This window comes from Plasmodium gonderi (genome assembly GCF_002157705.1).
Source record: "Plasmodium gonderi DNA, contig: Pgo-contig_135, whole genome shotgun sequence".
In the NCBI taxonomy this organism is placed as follows: domain Eukaryota; phylum Apicomplexa; class Aconoidasida; order Haemosporida; family Plasmodiidae; genus Plasmodium; species Plasmodium gonderi.
Window position 1 is genome coordinate 1,525 of NW_021629058.1, and position 12,320 is coordinate 13,844.

At 19.3% G+C, this 12,320-nt stretch overlaps 1 protein-coding gene across 1 annotated transcript; it reads left to right on the plus strand.

The window, feature by feature from the left end:
- Window positions 1–520: 520 nt before the first annotated feature.
- Window positions 521–1,801, plus strand: PGO_001345 (variable surface protein; the record flags this gene model as incomplete). Its single annotated transcript, XM_028690934.1, has 3 exons — window positions 521–547; window positions 681–1,499; window positions 1,631–1,801. 3 exons carry the CDS (start codon window positions 521–523, stop codon window positions 1,799–1,801), a joined length of 1,017 nt encoding a protein of 338 aa, XP_028546735.1.
- Window positions 1,802–12,320: the final 10,519 nt, after the last annotated feature.

The following is a 12,320-nucleotide window of genomic DNA, read 5'->3' on the forward strand; positions in this document are numbered from 1 at the left end:
AATAAATTATTCATACAATTTTTATTCTTTGTAATGTAATTAATAATATGAGAAGTGCTGTGTTATCATATACAATTAATGGATTAATATTAAGTATTCCATATTTTGAAACGAATGATACACATTTGTATACTTTTGCTGTACGAATTGTTCTAAAAATATATATGATTATTAAGGTGATACTGATTTTTTTGTATGATTCTCAAGAGTAATGTAATTTTATCGTATAAACATTATATTTTTGAACATATTTATTAAGTATTTGATTATATAATATTTACTAATTTATATTTTAAATATCGTATGTAGTACACTTACATTTATAATTCTCAAATGTAATAATTATACAATAATATAATCTTATAAGACATGAACAACTGTCCTATGGGGGAAAATTTCATTAAATATTAAAATTCATAATAAAACAAAAGAAGATGTATGTATATCGATACTCGATTTTTTAGTGAATATATATTAATAGACACATTATTTATAAAATTAATTTTTTTTTAGATAAAATATGACACCTACTGAAATAAATAAAACGGTACCTTATTAATTTTCAAAATATATAAATTACTTAATATTACTTGAATGCTATGTAAAATTTGAGAATAAAATTTATTTTTTCATATTTCTACAATATATGGATTCATCATTATTTATATATTATTTATTAGTATATTAACTGGAAAGATTATATCCTTTTTAGAAAAATTTTTGAATCGTGGCAAATATCTACACAAATTTCTGAAGATATTGATAGATTCATTAAGGACAATTCAGTTGCCGTAAAAGACAAAGAACGGGAACATTTTATTAATATTTGTCAGATAATAAGAGAACTTTTTAATATTATGTCTTCTAATGATTCTTGTAAAAACGGAAAATGTTGTAACTATATTAACTACTATATTAGAGAACGAATTAGAGATCATTTTCATCCAAAAGAAAAGGCTATTTTTGAACATTTTACGAAATATATTGAATGTAAAAAAACTGATGAATGCTATAATACATGTATGCCGAAAATACAATATATAGAAGAAGCAGATTTTAAAAAAATGGATGAATTATATGACCTATATGAACATTATGAAACTATTTTAAATCCAGATCCAGAAGAAAATAATTCTCCTATTGAATGCAGCGATATAGATGGTTTCATTGAAGAATATAATGATATTATCCTAAAATATAATGATGATAAACCTTTCCACAAAGAGTTAAAAAATCTCAGATGCTCAATTGAATATAATGAGTTATTCAATAAAAATTGCAAGAATACGTTAACAGGAATATTAGAAAATGAAGATAATCCATGGAATAAAGATGAATGTAATGAATCTCAAGAAATACAATATTTAAAAGAATATTTAGAAAGAAAAAATGCGTACTTTAGTAAAATTACATATATTCAACCTGCTAATATGAATGTTATAATAGCATCTGCACTTAGTAGTGTATTTTTAGGAACAGTACTTTATTGTATCTATAAGGTTAAATAAATTTTTATTTAAAATTTTTTTTTCTTATACAGATAATATTATTATATATTTAAAAAAAAAAAAAAAATGGATTCATCAAATAATTTCAGTTATAAAATCAATATATATTTTTTTAATATTAGTATATTACATCAGGAAATTATTTACGAAATCTCTTTCCAAGGATGAAAAGAATGAATAGAAATATAAATGACGAAACACACCAACATGAAATGTGTAACAGAAAAGATTATCATAGGAATTTGAAAGGAAAATGTTATAATGTATCATATGTTTCAGAAAGGAAATACTAATATACATATTTAAAAAGATTATGTAACTTTTATGCAATCATAATTATATTACTGTATATAGGATAACTAAAATTAGAAAATTCCATATTCATATATGTAGGACACTAATAGTCGTACTAAAAAGATAAAGTAAAATTATATATTAAAATACAATATTAAGAAAAAAAATGATACAAAAATATATAAATTGATCTAATATATAAATAAAAAAATGAAAATATAAAATAATAATAAATATTATTTATCATGAATTTCATGTTAGTTTGAATATTTATAAAATATAAAAAAAATCTAAATTTTTACATTGTTTTAAGTTTATGACTCAGGATTTAGATTTAGAGATGTCTTCTATTATGAAAATTTTTGCTAATGTTATGATTTTTTTATTTTTTATCATTCATTTTATATCTGAAATATATATATATATTTATAACAATGATATTTGTTCTTATAAAATATTTTTCGGATGAGCGTATATGGTACTTTTTTTTTATGTGATGTATATAATAATTGGACACAAAATATACAACAAATGTGATATTTAATACTGACGTTATCATTACTACATGAATATATTTTAATAGAATAAATGCATGTGTTAATATATTTGTATATTTTACACATGTCTATTTTTATACATTTGTAGTATAAAAATAACTTACTTTTCATATTAATTTAATTTATATCATTTTACAAAAATATATATTTAAATCAGACGTTATAATATGAATTGTATATAACATTTATTCATATATCATTTTTAGTTTTTTTAAATATTTTTTGTCTATTCAATCTAGTAAAATAAGAATTTAAAAAAATAATAAGAATATAACAAAAAAAAAAATATTTTTTTGAAAGAGATGAATTAATATTAAATTTTTTTCCAGAATTAATTTAATCATAAATTAGATTCATATCTTATTCTATATATTAGTAAATATTTTTTTTTTTTTCTTTTTTTTTATCAGTCCCTAAAGGAACTAAAATTATATTTTCACTATAATAATAATAACGAAACTGTTAATAAAATTAAATATATATAGTAAATATGTTTTCTATTATAAAAATGAAAAGTATATATATATTAACACTTTTAATACTACTTTTTGATTCAAAATGTTATTACTATTATTATTTACACAATAGTTATGAGAAATTTTATTGAAATATTAATTAATATAATAGTATTATAAATTAAAAATACACCTGATATATATGTAATATATACACGTTCTAATAATAAATTGCATTACGATTTTAATTTTTATAAAAATTTGTTTTACGAGGATGATTAATTTATTTTTTAATAATCTTAAAAATGATATTAAATAGCTTATAATATAAATATAGGAAAAGTGATACAATAATCAAGCAATTAATATAAACGTAAAAAATTATTTCTCTTTCAGAATGCTTAATATTTTATGATAAAATAAATAAAATATTTATTATAGAGAATATTTTTGTTACATTCAAAATCCCCTTGGTACATTTTAAATGTATGCTAACTACAATTGTAGCAAATGAAGAAATAATTTTTATATATATTATTATTAATGATATTGTTAAGAAATTGTTAAAATAATAAAATTCTCAAAAATAATAATTTATTTATTATAGTATAAATTTATGCATGTTTGAAAAAAGAAAATAAGCATAAAGGAAAACATTATTTCTTTTTGATGAATAGTGCATGCACCAAATATAATAATGATATAGAAATAACATGTAAATTTATAGGTTATTTAGAGAATTAACATCTATAGAAAATATATATGAAATGTGCACCTAATGAGGATGATCATTGTAATTATGAAAAATTATATTTGGATATACTTAAATATATTAAAAATATATAGTATAGTTCATTATTCTCACATAATTTAAATATATGATGATAATAACATATGTTTTATAATATATCAATACAATGGTTACACAAAATAATACAATATAGTATAATATTATCCGCAATTTGAAATATGATAATAATAAATCCACAGAACTATTAAAAACCAAATGATGATATAAGTAAAATTATGAAAAATTTTTTATTGTGAATACATTAGGAACCTTGATGTATGCACATAATGAACGTATACTGTTTTAATATATGATCTATAAAAACTGTAAAGAGCGGAAAATATTCGAGGAAAAGTTCTTGCAATTTCCTCTAAAGTTAAGATACATGAAAGTAACATAAAATGAATAAAAAATCATGTAATTATATTTATAAAAAAGGCTTATTGTAATTATTGGTGTATAAGTTTATCCAGTATGATATAATTATTTGTATATATAAATATGCATTATAAGCATGGGAAGTAAGATGTATTCATAAAGTGAATGTGTTCTCCAAAGTAATTTTACAACTTAACAATTATTTTTTCAATATGTGTTGTTAGGTGTTATTTATCTTGAAAAATATTATAGGAGTATTATAAATAGTAAGCAGAAATTTTGTAAAATGAAATATTAATTTCTTAAAGATGGAAGTATCAAAATAATGTATAACACACACAGTGCACATATTTAGATACTACATTATTGTTAAACATTATAAAATGCGACTTTTATTTAAGACATAATTTTTATATGTGACGAGTATCCTCAAAGAAGCATGTAATTATAAAAATATAAACAGTACTCATGACTTCAGAATTACATATAAAGAGAAATTAAATATAATATTGGTAAGGGATAATAATATATAAAAGGATAAATATTTTTTCAATATAATATATACCTATTATCAGATTTCAAATAAAATACAAGAAAAATTCTTAGGTAGTTTCTAAAATAAAGTGTGTGTATAAATGTATTTGTGAAATAATTTTAAAAGTTATTTGTTAATGTATATTGATATTTAGCTGAACACTGATTAATGATTTTTACAATTTGGATGATGGGGAAACAGATAATTATTACAAAAATATTAGTAATGTAGAGTTATTAAAAAATAAAAAATTTATTTTTTCTTTATGATAATTTAAAACATGTTTTTAAATAAACTCAATAATATGAGGGTCTTAAGCTAAAGCTCCTATTTATATATGTATGACGAGTATAAAAATTTATATAGGGAAGGAATAGGTAGGAAAATGTTTCTTTAAATAAGAAATCTTCAATATGTTGAGAATTATATATGGTAAAAATGCATAAATAGTGCCTATAAGTCATTTTCATCAACCTTTATATATAACATTATATTTTTAATTACCGTTCAATATACTGTTATAATATCCTTATTATCACTTATTAAATTCGTACATCATATGTATATTTATTATATCAAATATGCGAATATTTCGTAGTAGCTTTATGAGTTGCACATTAATAATATTAATTTTATATATATTTACCCTTTTAACAAGATTTGTAGTTTTTTGCACAATGCTATAATACACAATTGTAATCATTTATAACTTATAACATAATTAAGAAAAATAAAATACTTCTTTGATAGGAATAGTTGAATAAGGTATTAATAAATATTTTGTAGTTGAAAAATAAAAGACAAATAACTCCTTCAAAAGGGGGATAACATTTTGCTTTATATATTTAATAGATATACATAATAAAAGCATAATTATATTAATATATTTCGAAATAATTTTTATAGAGATGTATGTAACATATGTAATATATATTCAATTCTATATAACAGAGAAAAATATATCATATAAGGAAATCACAAAAATTCATATGAAATATTCATGCTACCTGAGAAGATATATGATGTGTCTTATTTTAGTGACATAAATAGGAATAATTATAAATATAATGATGTAGTTTTATAGAAAAATATTTTGTTAAAATATTTTAGCAACATTCTTTTAATTATATACTATAATATTGAATAACTTAAAAGTATCATATTTATGTTTCAATATAAGAATATACAAGTAAGTAACAATTAGTATATAAACGGCCTTAATTAAATAAATGACAATGTATATATAATAACTTAAACAAAATTATTTTTTTGAATACATCTATTTTATTGCATGGTTAAAAAAATTTAATTTGTGTCAATATTGTTAGCAAATTATATTTTACTGAAGAAAAGTATATATATTTTTTTTAACCTTTTTGTTATCAATAATAAATATTTTCATTTTGTTCTGTTTATCTAAAAGGGAATTTATGTATGTATAACATAAAAAAATTTTAATTATTTTTTAATGTGCTCTTAAATAATGTGTTTTATAATATTTAATCCTTGATCCAGGATCATACATAAGAAATATTTAACAAATACACCATATTTATAAATATCAATCGAATGTTTTTATTGGTTTGATGTATATTACTCTATTGTTTCTAATTAATATATCACAAGGATAAATTATTTATATAAAATTATTAATTGTTAAAAAATTATATAAGTTATAAACTTATACAAATATATATTCCAACTAATAACAATACCATTTTTACTTTGGAGATTATATCTATATTTTCCAAAATAATAAGTAAGAATAAATATATATATATTTTAGTTTGTCTATGTATCACAGAGGTATGAAATATAAAGAAAACCATATTTTTCAAATAAAACTCTCAGATGCAAAAAAAAAAAAAAAAAGAAATGGACAGAAATGTAATATTATACAATGGATCATGTAATAATTCAGGTTACGATATTATCATTATATTATAGTTTTGAGTAAAAGGATAATCGCGATAACCTTTGTATTATTTAAGTAAGTATTCGTTTGGAGAGTGATACTTCCGTACGCATTATATTAAATAAAATAAAACATTATTGCATAGCACAAATACTTGTATCATTGAAAATTTATATATCTTACATCCAGGCAATGATAATTATAATAATGGGGTATGTTTATTTAATAATATTTACTAATAATCATCATTAACCTATTTAGATATAGTTAAATTCAAGAATACAAAAAAAAAATTATTATATGTAACTTGCATAAATAGATAAATTGAAGGCTAATTAATGAATGATTTTTACCCCATACAAATTTATATTTGAAAATACGAGCGTAATATTGAATACTAATATATATTATATTATTAAATGTAATATAAAAATGCATTAAATATTAAAAATACAAAGATACACTTAAAAGAGGAAGAACTATTTTATTTAAAATATATAATATTCGTAATAATAGCACCGGAATATATAATATACCCCTAATTTTAAAGAAATATTTATGCACAAAAAGAATATAACGGATATCCCCAAGATATATAATAACACCAAATGCTCTTATATATGAACTAAACTGAAATTTTTTAATAAATATTAATAACACAAGAAAATAGATATTATTACTTAATGCATATTCATATGAATAAAATTTTCCGAAAATGTCAAATCAAAATGGTATTCATTTTTTCATTTAACATTCCGTTATACATAACTTCTTTAGGCATATTGAGCATCTATTAAGTTTTTTCATTTATACTTTATAATATAAATTATATTTGTAGAATAGTAGTACTTTATATTACAAGGTTCAATACATTTATATAGGAATATAGATTTTTAGCACAAATATGATAAATTTAATATATTTAATTTGATTTTTATTTTAATACATTACTAGCAATCATATAAATAATTAATATAAAACAACGAAATTTTTATAGGATAAAATATCTGTTAATACATGAATGAAAAATAAAAGATATATATGGGAACAAAGAAAATATTCAGGTAGATGAAACCTATACATAGAATATCAATAATTATAGGACCAATTTTATAATATATATATGATATATATATTTATATTTTTGAAAAGTGTATCTGTTTGAAAAAAATATGTCATGCGAAAAAATGAAATTATCAGTTTCTTATTTATATATATATTACATTTTTCACATGATAGCACTTCTAAATATTCATGTATTACTCTATCCTTTTATAAGAAAACTTCTTGCGCATTCATTTATGGAATTCCTTAATATATTGCAAAACACTTCATAAAACCCGTTGTATATGGACTATATATAATTATTAAAGAAAATACATTATATATATATATATATATTCATTTCGCGCGTATAATTGATTTTATACAATACACATTAATTCTGATACATCATAAATCATATTATTATAATAAATTTTTTTTACTGTTTTATATAATATATAGAAATGTAATAATACAGCAATTCTCTTTTATTATGCGAAAATATATATTTAATTATTATTATATAAATAAAAATTTAATATTATATTTTTTCTATAACAAATTGTATGGCAGATGCGTAGGAAAATTGTAATCTATATGTGGTCTAATAGCGTTACTAATTAGAAATTAAAATATAAAACACGATTTCTAATATTTACAGATTTTATTATACTGCTTATTTGTCTCTATTATAAAAAAATAATTATAATAGCTTATTATTTCTAGAATGTTATTCTCATAAAAATTAAATAAATTTTACATTCAATAAACATATATTATATTGTGAAATATATAAAAGGAACACTAATAACATAAGGAATTTACTTTTTTTTAGTAAATAATTAAAGAAAAATAAGAGATAAGTATAACGAGAATAATATTCCTTTAATTAAATTAGAATAAAAGAAATATAAACATTAATTACTTTACAATATTTTACTTGCAAACTGAAATAAATGTCATACGTTTATTATATTTCAGAATAAGAGACATTTTTTTGGAATTTCGAGAAAGAATTATTTGAACCTGTTAAAGTGTTGAAAAAATAAAGATAGAAAATTTAAAACAATAATAAGATTTTATTTTACATTGAATAATGACATAAACAAATATATATATATATATTATTTCCAAATAATGATAATTCGTTATTATTAGAATAATTATTTTATTAAAGGATCATACTACATAAAGCAAAAAATAGTAACTCATTAAAAAAATTATAATACTAATGTGCATATAATATAGAATATAGAATTCTTCTTTATAAATAGTTTTTTTATATATATGCAATATACTTTAATATGAATATAATATAAAAAAAAACAAAGTGTACTCATTTATAAGTAATTATATATTTAACTCATTAAAATATTTAATTACACTATTTCATATACTCATATTAATTTATATAATATAATATATCATTGTAAAATAATATTTACCATATTTAAAAATAATTCTTATATATTATACTACATTCATTTTTTCCGTTCTTAGCATTTTTTATATGTACAACAATAAAATACTAATATACCTGAAATAATTTATAAAATCAAAGAATTTATAACAGAAATCAAAAAATAAACAAAAAATATGCATCCAAACTCATGAATCAAATACCACTAAATCTAAAGCGTGAGTTTTAAGAAAATGAATACTTTAGGTAGAACAATATATATGATGTTTATAAAATAATTAAAGACACAAATAAATATGATATAATAAAATTATTGATTATATTATATAAACAATTTAATTTATTACATAATTTGACAATATTATTAAATTACGTTTATATATATAACATTATTACGAGTATATTTTTTATTATATCGTTTTATAAGATATATCCAAAGACATCATTTTTTTTTTTTTATTTTATTATTTTTATTAATAATGTTTTATTATATGCAAAACTAATGATTCTGTGACAGCTTAGAATATATTAATAATTTAAGAAACGTGTGAATTCAATGTAGATATAAATGAAAAATGATTTGAGATAACCCAAATGATATAAATCAAATATTTTTTCTAATATTTTTAACAAATATATATTTATTACAAAAAGAATATGAATCTTTATTTATTAATCCAGATATATAAAATATAATGAGCGACAATAAATTGGAGAGTAAAGAAGTGTGATTCAAAATTTTAAAGTTATGATTTTTAAATTTAATATTAAAATAACTTATTTGTACAGTACGAAGCGCAAATTTTTTTATTAAAAATTTTTTTTTTAAATTTTGTGTTTATTATGACTTTTATTTTTAGTTCGATTTGACAGGAATATTTCCAACTTGTACAGAAAATTTATCATGGGATATATTGGACCTTAGAAGTGGAAGTACGGCTAATCACTTTACTGAATTGTACAGTAATTTTAAGCATATTTAACAGAAAATGATTTTAACATTGGGAATATTGTACAATATTGCTGAATTCTTGGTATATATTTAGATCACATAGATAATAATAAACATAAGCTGAACCAAGGAGCATGCTGTAAATATTTTTACTACTTACTATATAAGGATCTACTTGATATGCATAAATGTAATTGTGCTGGAACCCAAAAATATTATGAGAAAATGACAGAACAAGAGAAAAGTAGTAAATTCATGACAAAAATATCTTATATCTGCAAGGATCATTTCGTCAATATTGATACAGATGCATTAAAAATAATGGAGAATCTTGGAGAAATTTATAACTATATTAATGTTTTTAAAACTAATCGTAATGGGACTACTAGTAATATGCATCTTTTTAAATGATACATAGAAGAATTAGAAAAAAATTCTTACAAGTATAAAAGCCAAATTAAGAGAGAACTCGAAAAAATTATTAAGAAATGTGAAGACTACATAAGAGAATGGGGAACTGATGAATTAATTGCAATACATGCCGCAAAACTCCTAACTCATGGTAACTGGATAGAAACAAAAAGAAAGAAACTCGGTGAGGAAGCCGAAGAAACAATGGAAATCAAAGCATTAGGAGCTGAAACCTTGATGAGCCATGGGACAATTAGCGAAACAATTACAGGAATAAGTGTTGGAACAGTTTTTATAACTTTTTCAATATTAATAGTTATGTTTATTTTGTATAAGTTTAAAACAATATCAATATAGCAAATTTATTTTTTATTATAATTTATCTTAGAAATATTTTTAAAAAATAAATATAATATAAATGAAAAATAAATAAAAATATTATTTTATTTTTTCTTTAATATACCCCTTATTTTTCATTTTTAAAACCAAGGGTACGGAAATTAAGAAAAAAGTCGAAAAAAAATTACAATAATAATCTGGACTTTATGTATTCATTAGTTGTTGAATACAAAAATTTAATTGATGATAAGTATATAATAGCATATAGTTAATATAGCTATAACTAATAAATGAGTAATTTTTGTTATTGGGATCAAATTATTTTGCATTAATAATCACAATATAGAACTTGAATTCTTCTATAAAATAAATTTAATTATATTAATATGATAATATATAGAATAAACAATAAAGAATGCTTATAATAGCAAGTAAAATGCAATAATATATGAAAATTAATTTTCTAATTATTACTAAGAATAGAAAAATAAGCGATGTACTATATAAAAATAGAATAATTTAAAGGTATATATGTTATTGTCTTATTTATCGTAATCATAGCATATTAGAATAATTTACTCAGAGATACAAGCATTTATGATGAACTAATACTAATTCTCTTACGAGAAAAAGTTACACCTTAAAGAAAAATTATACTATAATGTTAGAAAATTATTTTTCTGCATATAAATATATATATAATAAATTAGTTCCGTATTATAAAATTGAAAATATCAGGAGTGTTATACTTTTATTTTGGAGAAATAATATGTATTCTCCTTATGGAATCATAATATTGATATTTGGTACTTGTTTCCAATGAATATAGTGTAATCAAAAGAAGAAGGAAAAATGAAAAAAATTAACCATATAAATAACACTCTAATATCTCGAAAAATATATATACCTACAAAGGGTGTATATGTAAATAAATTAAGTTTGACCTATTGAATATGCTTCTGTAAGATTTTTTCATTTTAACAAGGATACATATATTTTTAATTTTATAAAAAATATGTTTTTAATTTAATAAAAAATAGGAATTATAATTGTAAAATATTAGAACTGAAAAAAAATATTACAAAAAATTTAAATTAACTACATATATATTTATTCTATCGATGATCATTAAAACATACTTTTTGGATTTAGTATATATCTACAAGGACCTATTAGAATATTATTAAAAAAAATAAGGTACATTCATATGGAATATTAATTTATATCTTTTTAAAAATGTATATCTATATATTATTTATATATTTGTAATTTTTTTTTTTAAAAACATTTTATAAAATGATAAATAATCTATATATTATACATAATATATGATATTATTGAACACTAAACACACATATGATAATTTTATTTTATTCACTAATAATATCCTTTAAAATGATTAAATTTTTTTATTATTATGGCAGAAGTTTTTTCATATAATATTGTTTGAAATACATTAAAAGGTATTCAATTTTTTATTGAAAAAATATTTTTTTTATTATTTATGCTAATTATAGTTAACGTAAAATTTGCATTCAAAAAGTACATTTGTTATAATATATGTGAAATTAAAAACAATATATACATGTCTTAATTACATAGTAATATAATATTAACCATATATAATTATGTACAAATAAGAATTAAAGAATTAAATGTAAATAAGAAATTTTAATAAAATTTATATAATATATAAATAATATAAACAATTAACTTATGTAA